We start from the raw sequence: 27,586 nt of genomic DNA, 5'->3' as shown, positions 1-27,586 counted from the left end.
CTGTAATAAGAAATAAGGATGCCTTCAGTTTTTGAGTTTAAACTTGGAGTACAGTTTACTGTATATGTTGACTATGCAGCTTTCGATTGTTCAATATTATTTTATTCTAGCCGAGACAATTACTCGGAAAGCTGAAAGGGCTTGCCAAAATTTTAAGAATATGCAAACTCCCATAAAAGAACCTTTCAATGCATTTCTCAGCCACAGACTGGGCTTTAATCTCCAGAATCAAAATACTAAAATAAATGCCTTCTCATGTAGACCTTTTCAATCTTTCCCCTCTCTTATCTCTCAGCTGCAAGCTGAACCACCTTAGCACAAGCAAAAAGCCTCCCTTCCTCCTTCTTCTCCCTTCCCCCTCCCGTGCCAGATGAATTTTGTATGTATTCTAAGGCTCTGAATGCAGTACTGTCTCGAACAAGGACACAGAAGGAGCTTGGTACTGGGTCTGCCCTCAGAGACTGCAGGAGCCAACAATAGCTAGAGCTTGTTAGGATGCAAGGCTGGCATACGGGCTGCTCCCCCAGTGAGATTTAAGTAGAGACAGAGCAAGCAATCTGGCTTCACAAGATCTGATGTACCAAGAGCTATCTGACAGTTTTATTCAGAGCATTCCTGCTTCAGTGCCGACCACCGACTGTAAGAAAAGCCATTTTAGAGCTTCATTTACATTGTTTGCAAGTGCCAGAAAGGTAAGGGTTACGCATTAATTACTGCCTTGCTGTCTTTCAGTGTGAATTCAAATGTGATATTACTGTAGGAGATAGTCCTTTACTAAGATAATCCTTTATTAATGTAAAATAATGTATAACAACAAACCTCTGACAGACTCCACTTCTCCTGTTACACCTTGCTTGGTACGAATAATATCTATTCATTTTTCAATCTAACATGGATGAATGTCGGAATGCTGACTTTGCTTATTTTTCTTCTTGCATTTGTTAATGTAAATATAAATCATAAAGGCAAACTAATTAGATGCTTGACAGCATAGTGGATAATGGATCTTAATTAAATAGCTTTCTTTAAGAAATCAAAATAAATATTGTGTATCTGAATGTATATTTTTAAATAATCTTTTGGAATCATTTCACCTCGTTCTGTGCAATGGCAAAAATGTGTTAAGATAGATCACCTGTACTTACTGGCCTTCTGAGAAAATAAGGCAATGCACATTTGAAGTCAGACTAATACAATCTAAATATGCAGACTGGCATCACTCATCTATTAATTAGAAATGAACAGCTGGAATGAATTGTGTAACGTTTCCCTACTGTTGTCTGAATGAGCAAAAAAACAAACTTGGTGTTTAGCATACTGTTTATCAAGACTTAATGTGACTCCCACTCAAAGCAGGGTTGTCCAGGTCTGTATCAAACGTGCTTAAAATTTTGAAAAGGGTGGCTTATTTCAGGCAGTGACCAGGACCGATTCTCAGATCCCAGTTACATTTACCCTGGCCATCAGAGGCAAACACATATGGATTTCCAGAGATTAAAGAACTTGCATATATACACTGCTAACAAACACAAGGACATCACACCTCCTTTTCAACTCTATGCACTGTTCCAACATTGGAAAAATAACAGCCAATTTGCACATAATGGGGTTCCTAAGGTGACAATGCAGTAAATTTCTAGATCATACTTTTTATTATTGAAGTAATATTGACTGGATAAAATATATTTATATTACTATGGGGAGAATATTCTTCTCTTCTTATTGGCTCTGGTACGTCAAGTGGATGGGGAGACAGGGCCTTAGATTAACTTCTCCTCAAAGATGTGGAGATGTCTGTGTTGGACACTGGGGTGGACAAAGTTAAAGATCACACAACACCAGGTTATAGTCCAACAGGTTTATTTGGAAGTACAAGCTTTTGGAGCACTGCGTCAGACCAGCTACCTGACAAAGGAGCGGCACCTCGAAAGCTTGTACTTCCAAATAAACCTGTTGGACTACAACCTGGTGTTGTGTGATTTTTAACCCTCTTCAAAGAGACAGCACAGCCTTTCTCAATATTGCACTGGGCTATCAGCTTGCACGATGTGTTTGAATTGTCTGCAATGGGGCCTGAGCCCATGATTTCCCTGACTCACGGGTAAGAATGCTGCCAACTGAGCCAAGGTTGACATTCAGAAGGGGAGAGCATGTAGAACTGAATAAAATGCAGGTGCACATCAAAGGTGAAGCACACCTTCACCTAGCATGGTATTTAACCATACAGCTGCAGACCACACCCGACAATAGTTCAACCAGGCACTCGTTAACCTCTACTTAAGTTCCACTGAAGTGCGCAAATGACAGAGCTTTGGTTTGTGAAAAGTAGATGAACGGTCTTTGTGGAAGTAATCCTCGCTTGGTAACGACCAAAGCAACCAATATTTAATAATAGTACTGCATGGGAAAAATGAGAAAATTCCAACACAGTTACAAACTGTTATTTTTAACCCCCTGTCCCCAACACCAAAATAACAGTGAAATTGCTTCACAGCTAAAGTATTGCCACAACGCAAGGCTAGATTATGAGGCAGTGCTTCGGCAGACGAGCTGCTCTGGAATAAATCCCACCGTTATAACTCTAGGGCTATTAACATTCTCAGCTCTGGCTTTCTCAAAAGGAAAACAAATGGCTGAGTTTCTGAGTGATGGAGCATATCATCATTGAGACATCTGCACAGCGTTCCATCCTGTTCAATTTACAGAACCTTTTCAACCCAACTCTGATTGCATTCACTGCACTTGGTCCGCTGCCTGCACAACGTACTCATTCAAAGCAAAAGGGGATGATTTGATTACATTCAGAGGCTTTCACACAGATCAGCTCTGCCACTCTTTCCAACTGTGTTGCTTCCAGCAGAAGTTATTTGCATCCTTCACATGCTTAACTCCAATTCTTGTATTTTCTAAAAAGTTTGTCAAACATCTTAATTTATAACGCTTTATACTGAAACTTAACATGGTCAAATGAATTTACTCTGGAACTTTCAGCTTGATCTCTTTAACTGCCTCCTCTCCCATCAACAACCATGCTTTGTTCATGGTTTTTTTGCAAGCCTCGATCGCCGTCCTTCACTGGCTGTGCACCGTGACTTGGTCTTTGAAACATTCACAGTGTGGCCAACAGCCTCTCTGACTTTATTCTCTGATATGTGAGTGGTACTCAGTCTCTGATGAATGCCTCCGCTGAAAGCTGTGACAGGAACTCAGTAAATTAAGAATCCTGAGTGGCCACTGTATTGTGCAAAAGTGTACACTCATGAGGTTCAAAACAGCATAGGTCATCTGGAGCATATAACACAGGATATAATAGCCTGATTAAAGCTGGACCTTTATACATGATGCTTAAGTAAATACATTCTCCATTTCATAAGGTTACATTAAGCCATTATATTGTTAAAGTTAAATTTACCGGTTAATGACATCAGATGGATAATTTACCGGTTAATGACGTCAGATGGATAACAGCCATTTATACAAAGGTTTCCTTTAAGGTGAATTGGCTACTGGATCACAGCCTGCTAAGCATCTATACCTTTGCTTCAAAGACTACTGCAAGTAAGGTATTAAGATACTTTACAATGATACAGCCACCTGGGAGACAGCTCGTGAAGGCTATTGCCTGTGAGGGCCAACTATTTGAAAGGGTAATGTAAAAGGAGGGCAGGAGCAAAAAGCCCAGCTGGTCCAAGAGAGGGTCTGGAAAAGTCAGAGGCCATCAGATCATGCACCTTCTCAGCCTACTATCTTGCACGGCATTGCAGAGTTGCCTAAATTGGGCTCCTTAATTACACCATGTAACGTTCAACACAAAAGTGACCATCATGGCACAAACCATCATCTTATAAGATGGAACTTGCCTCTTGCTTAGATATGAAGGTGTTGGTGCTGGACTGGAGTGGATAAGGTCAGAAGTCACATGATACCAGGTTATAGTTCGTCAGCTTTATTTGCTATCATGAGCTTTCGAAGCGCTGCTGCTCCATCAGGTGAAGTGCTTTTTGCTTAGTTGGTTATTTTGTTGATGCAAAACTCTCTTATCTGCAAAGTAATGCTGCACTGGTCTCAAAGATAGCTCAGCGTCATCCTATTGAGATCCAAAGGATTAAGGAAACAGTTTGCAATCTTACCAAGCTATAAACAGGAATAAAATCATCTTGGGACTAAGTACATCACTGGCTCTTTCACTTTTGATGGTTACCACCCCATCTGAGTGCAGTCACCATGCATTGTGTACTTGGTCTAAATGCAGGATTTTATTTATCTGCAATTGTTTTGTCTCATATCTTTGATAAGCCAGCTAAGTGTCTTAAATGTAGACGCACGCAGAGGAATTTCAGATAAACAAATGAGCAAGTGCACTGTTTATATCTGCAAAATGAGATTTCAAATCAATTTTGTTCTCCAATAAGAAAAGGCTAAATGATCCCAATAGTTGCCACCTGCATTGCCAATCAAAACTTGTGACAGAAGAAATGATACAGTCAGTGTACATCATAAATCTCAAGCATTTGCCTCATTTGCAAGGTGATATATTCCATTTCTCCTGAGCTTCTCACATCTTGACTTGCTAATGTGCTTCTTCCTGAGAAGATATTGACGCACTATGAATTCATGAACAGATGAACTCATCTTTGTAATATAATGTAATAACAGGTAATGTAGGAGTCCTCATATAAATGTAACTCATTCTACACTTCATGGATGAGCTGCTGGACGCCATCAAATGGTAACAACTTTCCTCACAAATCTCTTTGTACAGAATAAAAAATGCCAGGCCTGTCAGCTAATCCACGATTGAATCACATGGCAATAAATTGACAAAATTAAATGTCTAATTTGTAACTTGTCCAAAACAAGAAGCATTTCTCTACATCTCGCCCATGGCCTCTTTCATTATCTTAACCATAATCCATTAGGCCACTTTCAGCCTTCTCGGTTCCAGAGGAGAGACACATCAGTTGTTCTGCCTGACCTGCCATACAGTTATGATGTAATTCATGGAGATTTATTGCGCAGTCAGTGGATTTTTTTATAAGGTAGAATCTCCAGCTGTGCACAGTACTAGATATATCTACCTCACTCTTCTGGATGCACTGGCTTCTATTTCATTAGATTTTCACTGTTTCCACACCCTTTTAATGTGGGTGCTGCTGTTCTTAGAGATTTAATGAGCACAAGTTAGTTGCTGTGTTCATAACACCCAAAATGCTTGCCTGAAGATGTGAAAGGTGCTGTATAAATGTGCATCTCTTTGCTTTCTCTTTAACTGTCGAACAAGCACTTGATGGATAATGTAATCTCTCCATTTGACAGCAGGGAGTAGCAAAGCCCAAGTCCACTCTATCCTCAAGCTATAGGGACACTGGTTAAGAGTCAGGTTCACAAGTGCTAACTGATCATTCTTCTCCCTGCCCCGGGGTAATCGAAAGGCCATCTCAGTTATGGATGGGATCAGCCAGCTCAGCGCAGGCTTTAGACCAAGCATTAGCAACCATCTAGAATTGCATTGAAAGCCTTTTATCTTCATCTCTGACTGTGGACAGTGAATGTCAGTGGATTATTTAGCAGTGAAGGGTATCAGAGTTAAGCTCATGTCTGTTCTGGTATGTATGCACACTTGCCAGCGAGAACCACAAAATACTGACCTGAGGTGGAAATAATTCCTGATCTAGTGTTTAAATTTCAAAGTAACTGTTAGAATTTTATACAGTTTGAAGTAAATAAAAAGGGCCGACTTAATTACAAAACCATTGAACAATTTGTGAACTCAAATGACCAAATAAACATTAACTGCAGGAGCAGAATGCAGAAGCTTACATCATATCTAGGTCACATTTGCATTACAAAAACACCACATTTTTGACACAGTGCTCATGGGACTACGCATGACTTGTCATTTCTATTGCTTGCACATAGTAAAACACTATAGACTGTCATCTTTCAGTGCAGGGCTGAGATCTTTAGGCACTGCAATGCCACATGGCACAGCAACAGAATTCTCCAATTAATCTTGAAATCAGGAGGAGTATGATAAAGAGCAAGGGAACATGGGAGTGCGATAACTTCCAGCGTTTGAGGCATTAGCCTGAATGAGATCCCTGTTCTTCTTCAAAGTAGCCATGTTCTGTCTCTTTCATCTTCACAAACAGATAGATGGGAGATGGCACCACTCCCTCAAGGACTGCAATGGTACAAGGAGGCAGCTCCTGATTAACTGTTCTGAAGAAGGGGCATTGGACCCAAAATGCTAACTGCTTTCTCTCCACATATTCAGCCCAGACTTGCTGAGTTTCGACAGTAACTTCTGCTTTCGTTTCACCACCATTTTCTTCAGGCCAAGGCGGATAAGCAATAAGCATTGGGACAGGCAGCAACACTCACAAATCAGGAATATTTTGTTTTAATTGCAGCACTCCCTTGGCAATATAATGGTGCATTCAGATTTAACTTTTGGACTTGAAACTGGAACCGTGTGACTGAACCAATTAAGCTGTGGCTGAGAGAACAAAAAAAATTCTTGACAACTATTCTTTTCCCATTCTAGCACCTAGACCTGGAAAGCAGGCAAACCTGTGTCAAATGAAACAGCAAGGTGGAGGCCATTCAGCCCATCTTGCCTGTGCCTGTTTTCAAGAAATACTATCCAATTTCTCCTACTATCACACATGGAGGAAGAAAGGAATAGCTAGTTGGTCCTCTACTTGAAGTTAAATGTTTAAGTAAATGTAATAGTGACAAAGCAAGCTCCTGGTAGATGTGAAAAAAATAGAAAGAAGATAAATCCTCGCCACTCAGTGAAAGAAATATTTAGATTCACATAAATATGCCATCAATTTGAATAAAAAATAGTTTATATTGTAGCTGTTGAAACCAGGCTGTCATCTCTCTTACAAGACAGAGTGCTTCAACTGCTTGGCTTTTTTTAAGCGGAATGTATGGGGTGTTACATAATTGTAGAATGAGTAATGATACAGAAAAGGCTTGCACCATTGTAGATACAGTAATTCGTGACTGAGTGAGCCAACCTGCAAATTGCTGCTTAACTCAGACTCGGAGAACATGGAATGAATTGTCTTTAGGGAAATCCAATTGTTAACGCTCAGGAACAGAGGTGGTCTTTGTGGAAAATTACATCAAACCCGCGTGATTTGGACCATCAAGGCATTTGCCTTACAGTCATCTGATTACCACTGGGTAAGTAGAAGGGTCAACATGGGCAGAAATAAAAGAGCTTTAGAAGAAGTCTATCTCAGCAATGCTAGGGGCATCATTAAAACATCAGGGCCTAAAAATGACTAAGAGATTGTCTGTGTAGTTCATACTTCCAACGTTAAAAGGTCAGGCTTAATTGCTGAGATCATTCTAGTTAACCACCTATTTTCGCATAGAAACTGCAAGAACAACACAAACATTTGCACACTTCAAAATAAATGCTGCCGTAGTCTATAAAGCTCTCTGTGTTTTACTGGGATGAGTTTGATTGCAGAGGCAGATAACCTTGCAGAACCGTCTCTTTAAGAATTACATTGTGCTGTGCATTCATGTTTAGTTAAAGTGGTCTCGCTTTCTCATTAATATCACATATCATTAAGGCAACACTATGAAAGATTATGCAAATTTTAAAATCCCAAGGGGCTTGTTAGTGTGGCACATCTGCATTCTGGAGATCAATTCTCATGGGAAGATAAGTTTAATTAGCTCTGTACAGGAGTGTCCACAGATTGAGCTGAATATTTAGACATAAATTCGGCTTTACATGAGGCACTGCCTGTTGAACGCTCAGTAAGTTCGCACTCCGACCATGACACTATAGAGGTGATGACATTTTCGGTTTGCCAAATCCATTGTCAATCACAAAAGTAGAAAATCATTCTTCGTGTTGTGTTTAACTGGTTGTCGATTGAAGCAGTTACAATGAGTTATGTTTCTTCCAATCTTTATATTCCCTGCAAGTGCTGGCTTTATTAAGGTGGAAATATCAATGACACTACATAGGTATATGTTTGAATCAGACCCCTGGCCATGTGCAGCACAACATAAGAACATTGGATAAGGTGAACATTCAAACATATCCCAAAAATCTCACCACAGTCATTCTACAAATTCTACTTGGTTTCCTCAATTTCCGAAAGGAATATTAGATCAGGAGGAGACTTTCTATGTCTGGTTCCCTTTAAACACCCAACACCAGTCCTTCTCTAACCTCAAGCATGTAGGCAGAACAAGAGCGGTTTCAGATGACCAACTAATCTGACCTTGTTCACTCTCACTTACTGGCACAAATAAGCTCACCACAAATTAATTGAATTCAAGGAACTGAATATTCTGTTACCTTTAGCGCTAAATGTGAGAAATGTATTTATATACATTTTTAAATTAAATAACATAAATTGATAACTCATGTCAGAAACAAAGAAGATGTGTTCCTATTGTGAGCATTTATGCTGCTAGAGAAGACATGTATTTGAAACTTGGTAGTATGTGTTACAAGATCATCACAGTGGGATGACAATCATCTGGGAAACAAACTTACACTTGTCATCAAACATAATCAACAGAAATGTAACTCTTATTTAGAAAACTATATTGTTGTTGCTCAAACTTATGACAATTTATGCTGCTGATAGGAATTGAGTTTAGTTCTGTGATACCATCCTTTGATAAGTCCTGGGTTGGTTGTTCTGACCTCCTGTGTGACCTTGGCTGTGACATTGTACACTAGCAACCAACTCTTGGGCCATCTGGACCCTGAAGGATCTTGACAGATCACCAATAGTCCAGGTATTACACTTGGAGAACCACTGTCCTACAGGATCGTACAAACGGGTACAGATTCTGGCCAGAATTGTTAGTCGCCTATTGAACCCAGAGCAAGGGTAGAGAGTGATCCTATTTCCTTCCATTTGTGCAGAAACAATAAGCTATAATGGTCTCGTTATTTGGCTGTTGGTGCACAGAAGAATAAGTCAACACAAAAGGAGCGACTAAAAAAAGTACATTGGGCCTAAATGTCTTTGAACAACGTTGTGCATCAGGCTTCTTGCCTTGTTGCTGAGTTACACAACACACAATAAATTCATTTGTTTTGGTGGCATTAGCTGCTTTACTTTTTCAACAACAGTCACTGTGTCTAAGACCTACTTGAAACGCGTTTTCTTTTAACTCTTTGACAGAGGAGCAATGTTGTCTCAGGACACCATTTTGGTGACACACCTTCCAACAATGAATAACTGTGCTGAGCAGTTCATGTGTGCAGATTTTGTGATTAGAAACATTAAAAAGCACATGCACTTATTGAAATACTTGGTGTTTTTCATTTCCATAATGAAATCGTTCCAAGGATTTAATCAACAGCGTCTCTAAAAATATAACCGCTTCAAGTAGCAACAAACCAACATTTGTGCTGATCAAAGCCTGGCTGGTCTTTCCAAAAAATATTGCTGTTCACTCCAGATGTAGTGCCCTATTTTAGATAACATTAATTGTTTTCCCTTATGGATTTGAGGAAACAAGCCATTCTGATTCATTATATATTCCCAGCACAGTCCATCATGAAGGTACATAATTTTCAGTGAATTTCCATCTGCCAATTTCAGTAAGTATATTCAGTGAGTGCTTGTAAACTCTGCACTTTGGAAATCAGGCCAGTGGTGCATACACACACAACATGGTCCTGAACTGATCCTTTATAGCGCATTCTTCCTAAGCTGCCAAGCAAACCACTGTTTCACCTGGAAGGAGTATTTCGTGACAATTTGGATAGCGAGAAGGGAATTGGTTCAAGGAGCGGTCTTTAACCTTCTGCATTTTGGAACCAGGGAATCACAGACAGAAAAGTGCTTTTGAAAAGTTGGATGCAAATATATTCTTGGTGTTGGCTTCAAGTTAGAGAGAGTGGAAATGGTGGGGACTCATCCATTGAATACAGGGGTTGGTGAACAGACGGTAAGGGCAAGGGGAACGCTATCATGGTTCAGGGATAGAGGGTGGGGGTAAAGATAGAGCTGCTGAAAATGAGACAGACAAATTAAAATGAATTAAGGAGCCTTATCAACCACAGCGCAGGTTGACATTGAGAAGTGTTAATGCTAAGGAAAAGGGAAACTATCAAATGTGCTAGCACAGAAGGTAATGTCACCAGAACAAATGTAGCGGAGATTGGGAAACTTGCAGAGTGGAATGGGATGTGAGGAAGTGCTATCAAGGTATTTGTGAGTGAATATTGGTTGAGAACTTATTGCCTTTAATGGAGACAGAAAGGGAAGAGTCAGAGATGGATTATCCCAAAGTGAAGGAAGGGGGGGAAATTGAAAGCAAAAGTGATTATATTTTCCAGTTCAGCATAATAGCAGAAAACAATGTTAGCATGCAGAAAATATTAGTGAGGAAGGGGTCCCAAGTAAGACTGGAACAGGGAATCTCCAAATAACCCACCACAAGGCACATTTCTGGGACACATGGCTACCCACAGCAACATCTTTTGTTGTGTATGTTTTATCAGATTCTCCTTAAATATCAATAACACTAACTGCTGAATACAATTCCCTGAAGCTAACTCAGCACAGCACTGTTGCAATGCTCAACTGTGTTGCCTTGTAATATTGGACTAAAACAGTATGAAAGGAGAATGTCTCTTTCCTGAAGTCCACTGACTGCTAATTTTTCAATCGCCCTCCAATTTTACTCCAGTCCTTTCAGGTAAAATACCTAATTTCTATTTTTCATTAATTCATATGATGTGGGTGTTTCTAGCTGGGTCAGTCTTTGTTGCCCTCTCTGACTGCCCAGAGGGCAATTAAGGGTCAACCGGATTGCTGTGTGACTGGAGTCACATGTCGGTCAGACTGAGTGAGGAGGGCAGATTCCTTTCTCTTACTGACCCAGTCTAGGTTTTACAACAATCAACACTGTTTACATGGCCAGCATTAGACTGGCGTTTAATTCCAGGTGTTTATTGAATTCAAATTTCACCACCTGCCAACTGCTGATCATGGATGCCTGCAGTGTCCTCAGAGACACAAAGCAAAGAGGTCATTCTTCCAAATTGAGCTTAACAATTGAATGAGAAAGATCCTCATATCCTACATCCATTGAAAGAAAGGTGCTGCATTAATATAGCACTTATATCCCAACATCATGCCATTCCAAAAACACTTTGCCATCAATGAAGTAATTTTTGAAAGATAGTCGCTGTTGTCAAATAATGTTTTCCAGAAATGAGTTACTGCATGACAAGTAGGAGTAGCAACACCGCTAGATATTTACATATCCTAACACTTGAATACTTAGGTCAATTACTGTGCGTACCGAAGCTGACAAAACCAACACTGACCACAGATTGTTTTTTTTAATTTTCACTGTATACCGCAACAAGCAATGACTTTACCAGCTAAGTCATAGGGGAAGGAAAGAAGGAAGATGTACAGTGATTGTTCTTGAATATTGTCTGTTAGACATGGTCTGTAGGCAGATATGATGTTTCGATTAATACCATGTATAGTGTCATCAGCATTCACAAAGCCACTGGAACAAAGTGTCATCACGGTCCGTTAAAATGTCTTTGATCATGCTGCTTTAAGCTATCATTTCAGTTGTGACAAAAGATGAGGCCCCAGCAAGTGTCAACATCTCTCCTTGAGTATGACTGCAGTTTTATGGAGCTATTCACTAAGTACACTTTCCATTTAAGTGCAGAACAAAAGAGCTGGAAAGATGCATCAACTTGACATTGGGTGAGACACAAGCGAAAGGTTCACCCATGCCCTTTGCATGTAAGCAATTTGATGAGACTCTCACAATTAAATTATACATTTCTAATGCAAAGTGGTCAATTAGCTCAGATGGCCAGTTTAGAATGCAGTGACGCCAGCAGCTTGAACCAACTGTAGTTACCGCAAAACCCACTAGTCAAGACCCTCTGACTTAACTCGTGTGCTGCCTTGACCTAAAAGATTGAGGGAAGTGTGTCGGGAGTTGTGCTGAAATTGTTTGGGGTCACAAGTCTGTCATGGTTGAGTAGCTGGTAGTGTGAGCGAGTGGCAAGATGTGGGTATGAGGATGTCAGCAGTGCCACTTGTGAGAGGGCAAGGTGAAGCATATCAAGTACTGAATTATTTATTGAGATCATTGATAGACGAGGTGGCTGAGGTCAATTGAGCAGTAGTATTCACTGACCTTGACCACTCATGTGAGGTTACTGAGCCACAACATGGCACATAGATCCTTGCAGTTTGGCCCTCAGCATCTCTGTCACAGCCATTGGGTCCTACAACCAGACCCCAGTTCCCTAAGTTATTACGGTAACAGAGAGGATACCCAAATTTGTTCAGCTACCAGTTGAGGAAGAGGGATGAATTTGCTCCCCTTCTTTATTCACCCACCCCTTCAGAGTGGTTACAATAAAGTTAAGTTACCAAGGAATCCCTCCCTGTTGATGCCTTTCTCCCTACCCAACTAATTTCTGTTTTAAAAGTAGCCAATTTTAACTTGGCTTTCTCAGGTTATGAAGTCATACAGCACAGAAATAGACCCTTTGGTTCAACTCATCTGTGCCGACCAAGTTTCTCAAATTAAATTAATCCCATTTGCTCACATTTGATCCATAGACCTCGAAAACATTCCTATTTATGTACCTGTCCAAATGCATTTTAGTCATGTAACTGTATCTACATCACTTCCTCTGGTAGTTTATTCCACAAAAGCACATATGCACCAACCCCTGTGTGAAGATGTTGCCCCTCAGTTCCCCTCTCACCTTAAACCTGTTCCATCTAGTTTTGAGTTCCCTAGTCAAAGGAAAAGACCTTTGCCAATCACTTATCTATACCCCATAAGATTTTATAAACCTCCTATGCTCCAGAGAAAAAAGACTCAGCCTATCCAGCCTCTCCCTGTAACTCAACCCTTACAGCTCCAGTAACATGCTTGTAAATATTTTTTGTGCCCTTTCTAATTCAATAATATCCTTCCTGAACAAAGAAAACGAGTTATGTAGTGACTAAAAATTTGAAAAAACAATGATGCAACACATTAATACACCGATTAAAAGTGAGAAATGAATCTGAAAAATGATAGAAGTTAAATGATATAAGAAAAGTCTCTTTGGAATTGTTATGAAGTGTAGTTAGTGGAATCTTAATAGCTGGGAAGTTGATTTCAAGATTCTTGACTTGCTAGGTTCGTTGTAATTGTTTTGTCCTGATTTCTTTTGATGGTGATTTACTGACGGTACTCAGAATTAGAGAACCTTTCCATTATCCTGTTCTCATTTAACTGGCTTGTTGGCTGGCTGACTTATAGCTCTCAGCCTTCTACCTGCATGACAGGAATGACTAGGAGGCAGTTCTTCATTTGTGACCTTCAAAGCACAATAATTCACAAACCCAGGCTATTACACACGAGGTCCTTAGACCACTGGTACATGCAAACATCTCAGCTCACTAGCACAGCTAGTGATTTTTAAAGACAGTTCTCATGTACTCTTTAAACAGAAAGATACAAAACATATCTCTGCAGTCTTCTCTCTCATCATGTTGACAATTTGAGACACCTCCCAGGAGATTATAGATCAACTTGTAATGCATTTCTCCCCTTTTTTAAGTTCACCCCTTTGAAGCTTTCGCATTGGGTGTGACATTCCAAGGTCTCTCTGTCTTTCCAGTTCTGCCACTGAAATTACATTCATAGCTACTTTGATTGTATTTGTCCTCTTTTAAAAACACATGGTGGAATTAAAGTTTGATATATCCAAGGTGTTGCAGGGTCCTGGTGTTCTGAATGTGCATCCTGCCCTATTGCTTCTTCCATTCTTCACCTCCTGTACCAAAGTCTCCAGTGCAGCTTTGGAAACGATTGAATTGTACTCTTTTCCATTTTGTGCCAATTCTGTGTGTTTCCGAGGCCAGAATTAGCTGTAGAGTCACTTCCAGTTGTAATCTATCCTGCATTTAGGAAGCAGTCTATGTAATCAGCCATAATTAACAAAGGATCATAGGCATTACTCTCCAGTCGAGATATACAATGATTATGTAGTTTGAGGGATGGCATTCTGCATGAAGAGTGGGGTAAAGTAAGAAAGCAGACCTCTTACCATAGCCAGTACAGGGATTGAATCTGTGCTGTTCGTGAGCAGCTAGAAGTCATGGTCCATGTTGGTACTAATAACATAGGCAGAAAGAGAGATGAGGTCCTGCAAAGGGAATATAAGGAGATGGATAGAAAGTTGAAAACCAGGACCTCTAGGAATTACTCCTTGTGCCATGTGCCAGTGAGATTAGAAAGAAGAAGATAATACAATTGAATGTGTAGCTAAAGAGCTGCTGTAGGAGAAACGGCTTCAGATATCTGGATCATTTGGGATTTCTTCCAGGGCAGAGGGACTTGTAAAAGAAGGATGGGTTGCACCTAAACTGGAGGAGCAGGAATATCTTTACAGGGAGGTTTGCCAGTGCCTCTTGGGAATGTTTAAACTAGTGTGGCTGGGTGGGAAGGTGCAAACCAGAACAATAGGTCAACATGTGAAGTGATTGAGGAGAAGGTAGAGGTTAAGGCTGGTAAGTCTCATTGGAAGAATAGACAGGATTAGGTTAATGAATACGTTGGGACTGGAGGAACGGAATATATTTATTTAAATGCAAGGAATATTGCAGATAATGCAGATGTGTTTAGAATCTGGATAAGTACAGGGACTACGATGTGGTAGCCATTACAGGAACCTAGTTGAGAGAAGGGCTGGACTGGCAGCTCAATGTTCTAGTTTTGATGTTTGAGGTGTGATAGAGAGAGATGTAAAGGGGGGGGGGGGGCGACGTTGAATGACAAATTAAGGAGACTGTCACAGCTACTCTAAGAAAGGACACCTTGGAGGGCTCATCCAGCAATGCAATAAGGGTCAAACTCAGGAATAAGGAAGGTGCAGTCACTATGCTGAGGTTATGCTATACGCCTTCCAATAACCTGTAGGAATTCGAGGAACAGATATGTAAGCAGATCAGGAAAAGATGTAAAAACAGTAGGGTTAATTTTAATTTCCCCAATTTTCACTGGCACTCTCTTATACCCTGGAACTTAGAAGGAGCAGAATTTGTTAGATGCATCCAGTTAGGATTCTTGAAACAATATGCAGATAGTCCAACAAGGATCAGAGCTGTATTAAACTTTGTGTTGGGAATGAGCTTGGCCAGGTGATCAAAGTTTCAGTGGGGGAATATTTGGGAACAGTGATCATAGTTCTATAAATTTCAATATAGTTATGGAAAATGATCAAGACCTCAAGTGAAAATGGTAAATTGGGGGGAAGGCTAATTACAACAGTATTGGACAGGAATTGGAAAAATTGGATTGAGGGCAGCTGTTTGAACGGAGTCCTTTAAAAGCCATTTGACCAGAGTTCCGGACCAGCACATTCCCGTGAGGTTGAAAGATAAGGATGCCAAGGTTCAGGAACCTTGAATGATGAGAGTTGGTGTAAGATTAGTTAAAAAGGAAACGGAAGCATATGTAAGGTTTAAGAAAGAGAAATCAAACAAAGCCCTTCAGGGGTATAAAGGAAGCAGAAAATAACTTGAAAAAGAAATTAGGAGGGTCAGAAAAGGCCACGAAATTGTCTTGTCAAATAGGATTAAAGAGACTCCCAAGGCATTTTAAAGTATATTAGGAGGAAGAAGGCAGCTTGGGAAAGGGAAGGCCCATTCGCGGCCAGAGGATAGAATGTACACATGGAGCTAGAGGAAGTAGGTGAAGTCCTTAATGAATACTTTGCATCAGTATTCATCAAGGAGAAGGACATGGATGATGGTAAGATTAGGGAGGGATATGTTGATGTTCAAAGACATGTCAATATTAAGAAGGAGGAGGTGTTGAGTAACTTGAAAACATTAAGGTAGATAAGTTCCCAGGACCTGATGAGATCTATCCTAAGATATTGAAGGAAGCAAGAGAGGAGATTCCTGGGGCCTTGAGAGAGATATTCGTGTTCTCTTTATCCACAGGTGAGGTCCTAGAAGATTGGAGTAGCCAATGTTGCTCCTCTGTTTATTAAGGGCAATAGGGATAATCAAGGAAATTAGTTATAAATCTGTGAGCCATACTTCAGTGTAGAGAAATTATTGCAGAAGGTTTTGGGGGCAGGATTTACTCACATTTGAAAAAGAATGGACTTATTAGGGCTACTCGACATGGTGGGCCCACTATGAGGTTTTTGAAGAAGTGTCGAAGATGATTTGTGATGGTGGGGCAGTAGACATTGTCTCCATGGACTTTACTGAAGCATTTGGCAAAGTCCTTCATGGTAAGCTAGTCCAGAAGATTAAGTCACCTGGGGTCCATGGTGAGTTGATAAGATGGATATAGCATTGGCTTGGTTATAGAAGATAGAGTGTAGTTGTGGAGGAATGATTTACTGACTGAGGTCTGTGACCAGTGATGCTCTACGAGAAACTGAGACCTGTTAATTGTTATACATAAAAATGATTTGAATCAAAATGTAGATGATCAAATTCGTAAGTTGTCAGATGCATGAAAATTGGCGGAGTTGCAGATAATGAGGGAGGTTGTCAAGGAATACTGCAGGATATAGAACAATCGGAAAGGTGATGGAGAAATGGCAAAGGGAGCTTAATGTTGACAAGTGTGAGGTGATGCAGTTTGGGAGGTCAAATGCGAGAGAAACGTACACAGTAAATGGCAAGACACGTAGGAGGTACAGAGGGATCTTAGGGTGCGAGTCCAGAGCTCCCTGAAAGTGGTAACACAGGTGGACACAGTGGTAAAGAAGGTATACTGCATGCTTGCCTCCAGTTGGCATCTTGGAGACTTGTGGAAAAGGTGCAAAATACGTTTACCAGGATGTTGCCTGGATTGGAGTGTATTAGCTATAAGGAGAGGTTACACAAACTTGGATTATTTTTTATTCGAGTATTGAAGGCTGAGTGGGGACCTGATACAAGTATCTAAATTATGAGAGGCATGGGTAGGGTAGATAGTCAGAGTCTTTTTCCCAGGGTGAAAATGTCAAATACTTAGGGGAGTAGATTTAAGGCAAAAGAGGGAAAGTTAAAAGGAGACACACAAGGCACATTTTTTACGCACAGAGTGACAGGTCCCTGAGCTGGTGATAGATGCAGATATAATAGCTTCTGTTACGTTTAAGAGGCATTTAAGTAGACACATGAACAAGCAGGGAATAGAGGGATACTGATCATGTGCAGGCAGATGGGACTAGTTCAGAATAGCATCGTAGTTGCCACAGACATGATGGGCCAAAAGGACTGTGTCTGTGCTGTACTCTTCGATGTTCTATGTTCTATAATCTATGTTCTAAAAGACATCAGAATATCACCTCCTCCCCGCTCCCCCCCCACCTCCCCCCCAACCTCCAATTAGAATTCAGCCACTTTATGGTCCACAACTATATAGTGTCATCCAGCAAAGGGTTCTCCATAGTTTATGTAAAATAAGTTGCCCCGAATAGAAAACACTCTTACATGACTATCTAGTCTGTGACATTAATGTGGACTAGCAGTTTTGACATTAATGCTTTCTTCAGCATAGCAAATCTCTTGTGTTGTCCAATTGTAATAAACCCTGCACGGCCCATTTCTTGCTATCTTCTAAGTCCCCAAGAGGCCAATAGCATTTGCAGCTAATCACAAAATGCTTGTGACTGATGCCCGAGTGTTAGCTTCAAGCCATTTTCCATCAAATCTTTTATGTGTTCATTATGAATCTCTCTCTTTTTGCAGTTGAGTTTGAGTCTGGGCTATATTTAGCCATGTTTTTATCTCAGTGTTTCAGCCTTGAGGGAACAGTGATGTGATGGTTGACTTTTGCTTAATTAAGAATCTTCTCCCACTTAGTGATCAACTCTCAGCATTGCTGCAAATCTGTTCTGCACAGCACTGCTGTCTACCTTACATTTTGCTGATGAAATTCCTTAGTAAAGCAGCATTATCTTTATCTGATATAAATCCCAGCAAAGGGCACAATGGCTTCAGAACAACAAAATATATTTTATTCTGCAGCAGGACTCAAGAATGTTCTTGCTTTGAATACCATAAGAAGCTAAACTATCTATTTTGGCTAGTGTATGAGATACTGCTAACCTCTTGCAGTCCAGGAGGAAAAACACAAATTATTCAGCATTCAAGTGCAATGCAATTCATCCTGAAAACACTGATGAAAACAAATTGTTCCTATCCTAACTTCTGTCTATATAGCTGACAAGATCCAATCATTTTCAATAACAATAAAGCCACAGGATAAATAAAAGATGTTGCGCAGTGGTAGGATAAGCTGCACACTGATCCCAGCAACTGAAAACAAAAATACACACAGCAATTGGAACGGGTAATGTGGGGATGACAAACACTGTTGCGTTCCAGACAACAGAATGCCTTCCTCTCATCAGTTGACATTCCTGTCGAGCGGAAAGCGCTTCAGAAAAAAGATTGCACTTGAAACCGTAGGCCGACGGGCGAGTTGGTGAGAGAGAAATCACACATCCTGCTTCTCCTATCTCCACAGCTCAGCTTGTCGCAGCTTCATACAGACAGCTTGCCCGACTGCAGAGTTTGCAGAGAGAAGCCCATCGAGAAAAGGAGCAGCGCGAAACAGTGAGTCCGTTTTATTTGGCTTGCGGCTGACCTTTCCCGATATGACAGCGTGTGGGCGCAGGTGTTGCTTTGGCTACATCTGCTGCCGTCCCATTTCAATCGATTCTCCCTGAGCCAGGACAGGGCACTTACTCAGAACTGGCATCAATCTGACTGGGTCAAGTGTAATTCTGTATTTGACTAGATTCCCTCGTTGCCACTATATGAGCATCAGGCATTCAGTAGCAGACACTTCAGCTTTTCTTTTTCAAAGCTCGGTAGAAAATTTGGTGTCAAAAAGGCCAGGGAGCCCTGATTACTTAATATTTACTCAGTCTTTAACCAGGGGAATATTTTCTTTTAAATGTGCAAATTTATATTTTACATGCATCTAGCAAAGTCATTGTAACTGAACAGCATGTTGAAGGATGGCTTGATTTGCAGTTTGAGCTAATCATAACAAGGGAGATAATCTGGGCACGAGACTTGCCCAATACTTTAGCATTACGAAATCCAGTTGTGAGCTAGGGACACTTGCTGGCCTACATGTAGGGAGAACAGAATTGAGCTCAGTTGTGCTCACTCTAGGTCAAATACTTGCTGGCAAGCTATACGGAGATTGATGCATGACGAATGATCAATTCAAAATTACGTTGGGCAACAGGTAATATCATGTGCCCTACTAAGGAACATATCTGGTGAGAAAATCAAACACAAACTCTGCAAAGATTATTAAAGCTGATGAAGGAATGCGAAGATAGTAGCCTATTGAATGAAAAACAAGTTGCTTGTGAGCAGCGTGCCACAGTTAGGGACAATTTCCCAGTGATTATCCCATGCTGTGTTCACACTGGGAAGCAAGGATTCAGATATAGACTGATGAGGTTCACAAATCTGTAATTGGTACCAAAATTGGGGGCTACTAATTAATTCTGAGATCCAAAGAAAATTATTTTCAGCCAATGATAAAGTAACAACTGGGCAAAACATATACAGCAGACAGAATCTCACGTCAGTCATTTTGAGACAGTAAAAATAGCAATATTTGCACCTACAATGCAGGAACACTGTATGGAAGACAACATTATTGAAAGAATTTAGGTCATACGATATTAAAAATATCACCTCAGTGAATGAGGCCAAAAAGAAGATAGTGGAATATTGGGTTTAAGGGAAGAAGTGTAGAATATAAAATCTCAAACATAATGGTGAATTTATATTATATCTTGGTACGCTCACAAGAGGAGTGTTGCGTTCAAATTTAGAATCTATGGTAGAGACAGGATGCTGAGAAAATAGAAGGTGAGTATAGGGTTGATTCAATAGGCTGCTATCTGCTATGAGGAAGTACAAATATGAAGAATGACTGAAGTTATGTGGTTGTTTGCATAAAAGCAGAGGAGATCAAGGGATGACTCAATAAGAAGACATTAATAAATGGGAAGGGAAATTAAGAAGGAATGCTTTCTCACAGAATGTAAGCACAGGTCATATTGGATTATTTAAAAATGACAAGATGTAGTGAGTATAACAAGGTCAGCCAGGTGGACCTCATAGAATATGAGTTCCCTGATTGGGGCTGTTAACCTGATCCAATCAGGGACTCTTGGTTGACCGATATAGACAGGAGTATCAGGGGTTCCGTTCACTCTGAGGCCTGGCTCTGAGGAAGCTGGATCATTATCAAGGACTCTCCACTTGTGAATGGAGGGTGACTTGGTGAGGGGATACTGGCTCTGTGGAGTTATTTTATAAGTAATTGAAAAAGAAGGTGTATGGGAAAAGAGCAGGGAAATGAGAGTAAGGACCTGCAAGACTGCGCTAATAGATACAATACTGTCCTGTCCTCAAGTATTAATGATTTTATACAAAAATATTGTGGGGCCAGAATACTCTGATGGAGCAGGACCCAATATACAATAGAGTTATGGTTATGTTAATGAAGATCCGGGTTACCTAAATGAGGCTTAGCTGTCTGGGAATCATCTGCAAGTGACCTCAACTTCTGACAACAAATCAATCACTTTTATCGAGCTAACAGTGATTATATTACCAATGTATCTTCTTTGTCAGTCTTGGTCAATCTGAAAACAGCCCAGCATGCAATGGACAGGTGCATGTGCTTTAGATGAAGATTCTTAGATGAACTTTCTAATTCAGTATTGTCAGGTTCCTTTATGACAGCTGAGATTTCCTAGCCTATGTCCCTCGGCTAGGAGTCTGCAACCGGTCAGGTAGTGAACTGGGATTGTAGGTGCTCTGGAGAGGGAGTGGGCTTCTGGCAATGGGATGCCATACCCATGGGTCTCACACAGTGGAAGGAGCGGTCTGCAGGTTGAGAGAAGTGGGAAGATGTGCTTGGAGATGGGGAAAGTCTGGGGCTGATGAGATCTAAGGACTTCTTAGGGTGTGAGAGGGCAAAGAGGTAGTGAAGGTCTGCACCAAGCAGCTCAGAAAGACCATATTTTAAACACTGATCTCAGTTCTTTTCTTGCAAGATCACCCTTCCTTTAACTTCATATTGCAAAGTTGGACTGTGAGGTTTGAATGTTAAGTAGATTTCCAACTCGATGGAACAAGAGAATGTCAATGGCCTCATTACAAATTTGGTGGATTGGAGCCTGAAAACTGTTTTCAGATTTTAAAAGCACATACACAAGTACGCATATGCACTCACAAACAAACATATATGTACGCACGCACACACACGTAAAAAAGTATATAAACATACGTACACGCAGCACACACAAGCTTTGCTTAAAAATATAATTCTCATTTTCTAACAGCAAACACAATAATGTTTATCATCAATGATAACAGTTAGTTCTTTGAAGATTAAAGCTGCTTTTCTCCTCTACGTTGTCTTGCTTAGCTTTCTTAGAGAAGCTTTATTGAAGCTGACTTGGTCTGGTCCCTTGAGAGTGGACATGGAGGCGAGGGATAGAGAGCGAGGAAAATAGGGCTGAGCCAAATTGAGATGACCACTAACACATTCCCGCCACCATGGGCAGGGCTGGTACAAGTGTATTAGCACCCGAGGTGATCACTGATTAAAGGAGAAGTTGATGAACAACAGTAGATCAAAGCTTTGCATTTTCACCATCAAAATCAGTTTGTTTACTCAGTTGGTTTCTTGAATAGTTCATTGAGTTCCCCAGTGGTTCCACTGGCCCTAGCTGGAATCCTCAGAAGTAGACCACCACTGCAAATGTGTAAGGCCTCTGACTAGGAGCGAATGAATGAATACAGCACCCACTCACCACCCCAGGTAGCCCATCCCTGCAATAGCTTGTGTAGAGTCATCAGCCTCCTGCTCCACTTCCAAAAGAAGGGCCCACAATCTGCAAGGCCACTCTCAAATGATTCACTCAGAGGGGATTAAGCTATTAAATTTTATGCCCCTTATAATTTTGTAGTTTAAGTATCTGCCTTCAATTGCCCCTGATTTTAAGATGCCATCACGGTTTCCGATCCGTCTCAGCGGTGTCCATCTCTACGGTTGGAGATGCCAAGGCTGCAGACTACCTGCCCTCTGAAAGGCCCTGCCAATTTGATGGGCACGTCCAAGAGGATGGTGGAGATGTTCTCATGGTCAAAGCTCCATCATCAGGGCTCCGGTGTTGTGGGAAAATCCAATGCTCAATCTGTTTCTAACAAGGAAATTGTGTTTCACTTAAAACTCCAAGTACTCCAGAGTTGTGGCTTTGGCCTACACCCTGTCTCTGAGCTACAAGTTCCAGCTCATCACTCCAGAACATGATGATCAAGTTATGTATGTTCATAATGAGGCAAACAGGTTTACATTTCTACATAAACCTCTCTGTTGTCTCTTCATTTAAACAATCCTTAAAACATTGTTATTCCCAACATTCTAAGCACCTGTCCAAATATCTCCTTCCCAGATTCCTAACTCTAATGCTTCAAATGAAATGCCTTTGGGTTTATTTAAAATCTAAGATACCATATAGATCTTGTAATTACAGTGTTTATAAAATGGCCTCTTCGATGAGAATCTGTTATTGTGAGAGATGTGTTCACCCTGGCAAGAAATGTTCAAGTCGTAAGAAAGAGAACCAAGAACCTTCTTCATTGTGACCTGATCTTTCTTTAGTTCATTACTGGATGGTCGAAGCAGTCTAGTTTATGCAGGATTTGAACATAACATGCATCCGCAAGGATATTTGAACTGGTGTGTTCATCTCTACTCAAACTTGTTTGGCCAGCAGAGTGTTAGACACATTCAGAAAATCATTGCCATACCAAGTATGCAAATCGATTATCCAGAAATCTACACCATTGTTCATTGGCTAACTGCTTCCCCCACTTCACAGTAAAGAGCCTAATTTTCTCCAAACCACAGATTGAAATGCAGATTGGCAAAGGTCCAAACCAATAAGTTTCCATTAGGGTTTGCAACTGAAACAAGTTGGTGAAATGGTAAAGTTTACCAGTGTGACACAGTTCATCTTCCCACTGTATCTCTGGCTACACTACACATTCCTGTGATGACCTTGAAGCATTGACCAGAACCAAATGCTGCTATATTTATAATACTATAGAGGACGGCGCGATGGTTCAGTAGTTAGCACTGCTGCCTCACAGTGCCAGAGATCCGGGTTTGATTCCAGCCTCGGATGACTGTCTATGTGGAGTTGGCACATTCTCCCTGTGTCTGCATGGGTTTCCTCTGGATGCTGCAGTTTCCTCCCGCAATCCAAAGATATGCAGGTCAGGTAAATTGGCCGTGCTAAATTGCCCATAGTGTTAGGTACATTAGTCAGGAGTAAATGTAGGGGAATGGGTCTGGGTGGGTTATTCTTCAGAGGGTTGGTGTGGACTTGTTGTGCCGAAAGGCCTGTTTCCACACTGTAGGGAAGCTAATCTAATCTAAATGTATTACCAAGCAGTCTGAAGGCAGATCAGAATCAACAGCTGCCTGATGCAGTAAGAGATCAAGCATTTTTTTTCTCCCTCGTATCATTGCATTAACCATCATTATTATCCAATGATATCAAATAATTGGCGACCATGATGGTCTAATTCCAGCACAGTTCAGGTCAAGGCTTTCTGTCTTTCCCTGCTGTCTCTCTACTGGACTTATTCAGTATCCCAGGGCTACTTAGTGTTATAATCTTAACCTAGCCTACAGGACTATAATGCTCAAATATAATTTTTATAGCTCAGTCACTACCGATATCATCAGGTTCCAGACTGTCACATTTCCTTAAAATTAACTCCTTGGTGTCTGCCAAGGGGTAATGTTCGCCATCTCCCTTCTCCAAACATGCTCCCGAGATTTGCTCTTTGATTGTGGTGAAATTGCATTTGCAATTCATTCCATCTCACATTTGATCTTTTCGCTTTTGTATTTTGTTATCCTTCTTCTCTCATGCTATCACCTCTCATTCTCTCTCTTGCTGTAATTTGGTGATCTTACTTGCTGTAGCTTGTCAAATCATTTCTTCCATGTGTCTCTTCTTCTCACAGCTGGGCAGACCAATTCTTTTGACTGTATGCCAGAAAATCTGGAGAATATATTGCCCTACAGAGAATTCATTTGCCCCAATGTACTGCAGCAATGCATTGCTCAGGCCTTGGGGTTCCCACAACCAAAGTCCCAGTAACAATCCAGGTCTGAGGTGCTGAGACGAAGGCTTCTTCCATGTGTCTGTCAAAGACCACTATAAAAAAAGCAGTGTCTTCAAATATCTGGGAGCTTCCTGATTGGGAAATGTGCATGTTAAATGGGAAAAAAATGGTGGGAAACTGTAGGAAGGGAGGAAATGGTGCATCATTAAGAAAATAACAAAAATGCTCACAGAACCCGACACAGAGCAGCTGGTATGGAATATCGTGGCTACTGTTTTATTAATTGCTAAGGGGAAATGATATGTTACATAAGGCATAAGAAGATGCGCACAACATGAAACATACTAATGAAGGGAACTCAAGCCAACATGTGCCAAGTTCACTAAAAAAGGGAATGTGAAGTGGATTCAACCTGCAGTGTAAACAGTGCTTCATTGTTCAGCTGTCTCCCGACCTCTTCCAAAGATATGTTTTCACATTATATAATCACACTTGTCGCAAGCTTCAGCAATTACCATTATTTTTGAGGTTAAAAGCACAACTGCTTTCATTCCAAGCTGGTGGGATGGGACTAAGAAAGTACACAGAGTTCACAGTGAGGCCAGTCATTACAATTTAAAACTAACAAAAACAAGGTATAATGCTTTTTGTACCTGTCATTTTCACCCTTCCCATTAACCAAGCAAGATGCAGGAAATATGAAAATGCAACTTTCACCCACATTACTACTCCATTGACATTCAATATATAATTAAGTGACTTACTCCTTTGTATTACATCCCACGTGCAGTTCATTAATCTTCCAATATTCATTTTTCACATTCACATCAAACATCTACTTGGCCACTTGAAGGAGCAGCAATGAAAATCAGACACTGTGTCGTGATTGGGTCCACAAGTGTTCTCAAGGAGGTGGCTGTCAGTATGATACCGAAAAGGATAGACTTTATACTGTGCGCAAAGCCCTATGCCTAGTTAGTGCCAAGCTCCTTTGGCATCCTCGACATTTCATTTCATTTGCTGGCAAGCCAGCCAATGCATCCGGCATACCCAGCAGCTTCATTCAGTAACCTGTCCCATCGTAGTGATTCAGTGCATGCCCTGAATCAGAACTCCAATGCAACCGCATCCTCTTGAGAGTTGGCACCTTTCAAATCTTTGGTTTTAGCTGGCTTGATCCTGTTGTCCTATTGCCTGCAGATCACACCTGTGTGTCATCATCTAAAATACATGCAGTCTTACTGTCTGAGAATACCTACAGTGTGGAAACAGGCCATTTGGCCCAACAAGTCCACACTGACCCTCCAAAGAGTAACCCACCTAGACCCATTCCCCTTCATTTACCCCTGACTAATTCACCTAACACGACGGGCAATTATAGTGCAGCCCAAATCACCCAACTGCAATCATTGGACTGTGGGAGGAAACCCATGCAGTCAAGGGGAGAATGTGCAAACTCCACACAGAGAGTCACCCAAGGCAGGAATCAAACTTGGGTCCCTGGTGCAGTGAGGCAACAGTGCTAACCACCGAGCCACCATGCTGCCTGTATAGGTTGAGTGTAAGATTGAATGACAATGTTACATCATCAGGCACTTTATTCTCATGGCACACTGTCTGGGTGGTAGCAGTGAAAGAAGAAATGCAGAAGGTTGGCAGAAAGGCACAATGCCTTAGACATTGTGCACTGAGGGAGAAGTGGGAAGTGAAAGTGTATAGTTGGCAGGAACACATCAATATGTTCCCTGGTATTGTTACTGGCAACAGCTTTTGGCTAGGCCACTCCAATGGTAGCGAATGCTATACCCTCCATTATGCTTTCGGCATGCAATCGTATGACAAAGACTGTCAGCAAGAGTGATGCTATGTGATTGGGGAGATTGGCTGTCATGGTTGATTTTTCTATTCATTCTGAGGATGTGGGCTTTGCTGGTTTGGCCAGCATTTATTGCCTAGCCCTAGTTGCCTTTCAGAATGTGGTGGTGAGCTGCAGTCCATTTGGTGTAGGGAGATCTACAATGCTGTTAGGGAGGGAGTTCCAGGACTTTAACTCTGTAGCATTGAAAAAACAGCAATATATTTCCCCATCAGACTGTAAATGTCTTGAAGAGGAACTTTCACATGCTAGTATTCCCATGTATTTCCTGCCCTTGTCCTTCTCAGTGGTAGTGTTTGTGGTTAGGCAGGTGCTGTCTAAATAGGCTTGGTGAATTTTTGCCGATAATAGATAGTATACACACTGCTGCTACTGATCATCTGTCGTGGAGGGAGTGGATATTTGGGGATGACACGCCAGTTGAATGAATTGCTTTGTCCTGTTTGGTGTCAAGCTTCTGAATGCTGTTGGAGCTACACCCATTCAGGCAAGTGGGGAGCATTCCACCACACTCCTGACTGATGCCTTGTAGATAGTTGATAGGCTTTGGAGAGTCAGAAGGTGAGTTATTTGCTGCAGTATTCCTAGCCTCTGGCCTGCTCTTGCAGCAACAGTATTCATATAGCTAACCCAGTTGAATTTCTGCTCAATGGTAGCCCCCATGATGTTGATCATGTGGTTCAGTGATAAAATGCCCAATTGAATGTCCAAGGATCATAGTTAGATTCTCTCTTGTTGGAGATGGTCATTGCCTTGCACTTGTGTGGCACAAATGTTATTTGTCACATGTTAGCCATAGCTTGGATATTGTCCAGGTCTTGCTGCATTTGACATGGACTGTTACCCTTTTGAGGAGTCATAAATGATGCTGAGCAGTTTGCAGTCATTTGCAAAGTGACAAGGAACGATGTCCTGAACAGGAGCAAAACTGACTAATTGTGCAGAACAACTGATTTCAAGGTTCTTAAACACAGCACGGGAGACCTTGGTTCAGGATGTACACAGGATAAGAATGTGCTGTGGCTGGAGGACTTCTTTTAAGTGAGCAGGCAGAACAGTATTTCTGTGCAACTGTGCTTGCATCAGAAGGAACCAACACACGTCAGTTATAGCCCTGTACCCAATGTTGGACACTGTTCAATTTTCTCTCCCTAGCAAACTTAATTATTCTTAATATTAGACAAATAGCAAATTACTCTTTTTTAAAATATATTTCTGTGTCAGAACAGATCTCTCATTACCTTCATGTTCATCAACTAATGGATCATCAAGTTCTTTTCTACAATTAATATAAAGTTATAAATAGAGATATATTTCACAATAGTGATTTTGGTTTAATTGGTGAGTTAAACTGGTACAATGAATAGCCACAGATGAACCATTTTTCTATGTATATCACCGGCCATGTAATCCTGCATGGCGAATAAGTTCTCATATGTCTCTTCAGTATGTGTATGTTGTTAAATTTAAATTAAACTTACTTATATTCAGCCCTCAAGGGCTAACTGCTCAAACAGATGCTGTCAAA

General features: G+C 41.0%; 1 protein-coding gene across 1 annotated transcript in view; it reads left to right on the top strand.

The window, feature by feature from the left end:
- The first annotated feature begins 551 nt into the window (after positions 1–551).
- LOC132818677 (regulator of G-protein signaling 8-like) overlaps positions 552–27,586 on the top strand; it is a 41,218-nt gene continuing 14,183 nt past the window's right edge. The window contains exons 1-2 of the mRNA XM_060829701.1: positions 552–692; positions 18,526–18,614. Coding sequence (XP_060685684.1) covers positions 576–692; positions 18,526–18,614 — 206 coding nt within the window. The 5' untranslated portion in view covers positions 552–575. The remainder of the gene's footprint in view (positions 693–18,525; positions 18,615–27,586) is intronic.

The sequence above is a fragment of the Hemiscyllium ocellatum genome, chromosome 9 (assembly GCF_020745735.1).
Source record: "Hemiscyllium ocellatum isolate sHemOce1 chromosome 9, sHemOce1.pat.X.cur, whole genome shotgun sequence".
Lineage (NCBI taxonomy): Eukaryota > Metazoa > Chordata > Chondrichthyes > Orectolobiformes > Hemiscylliidae > Hemiscyllium > Hemiscyllium ocellatum.
This window is presented reverse-complemented; position numbering and strand designations above follow the sequence as displayed.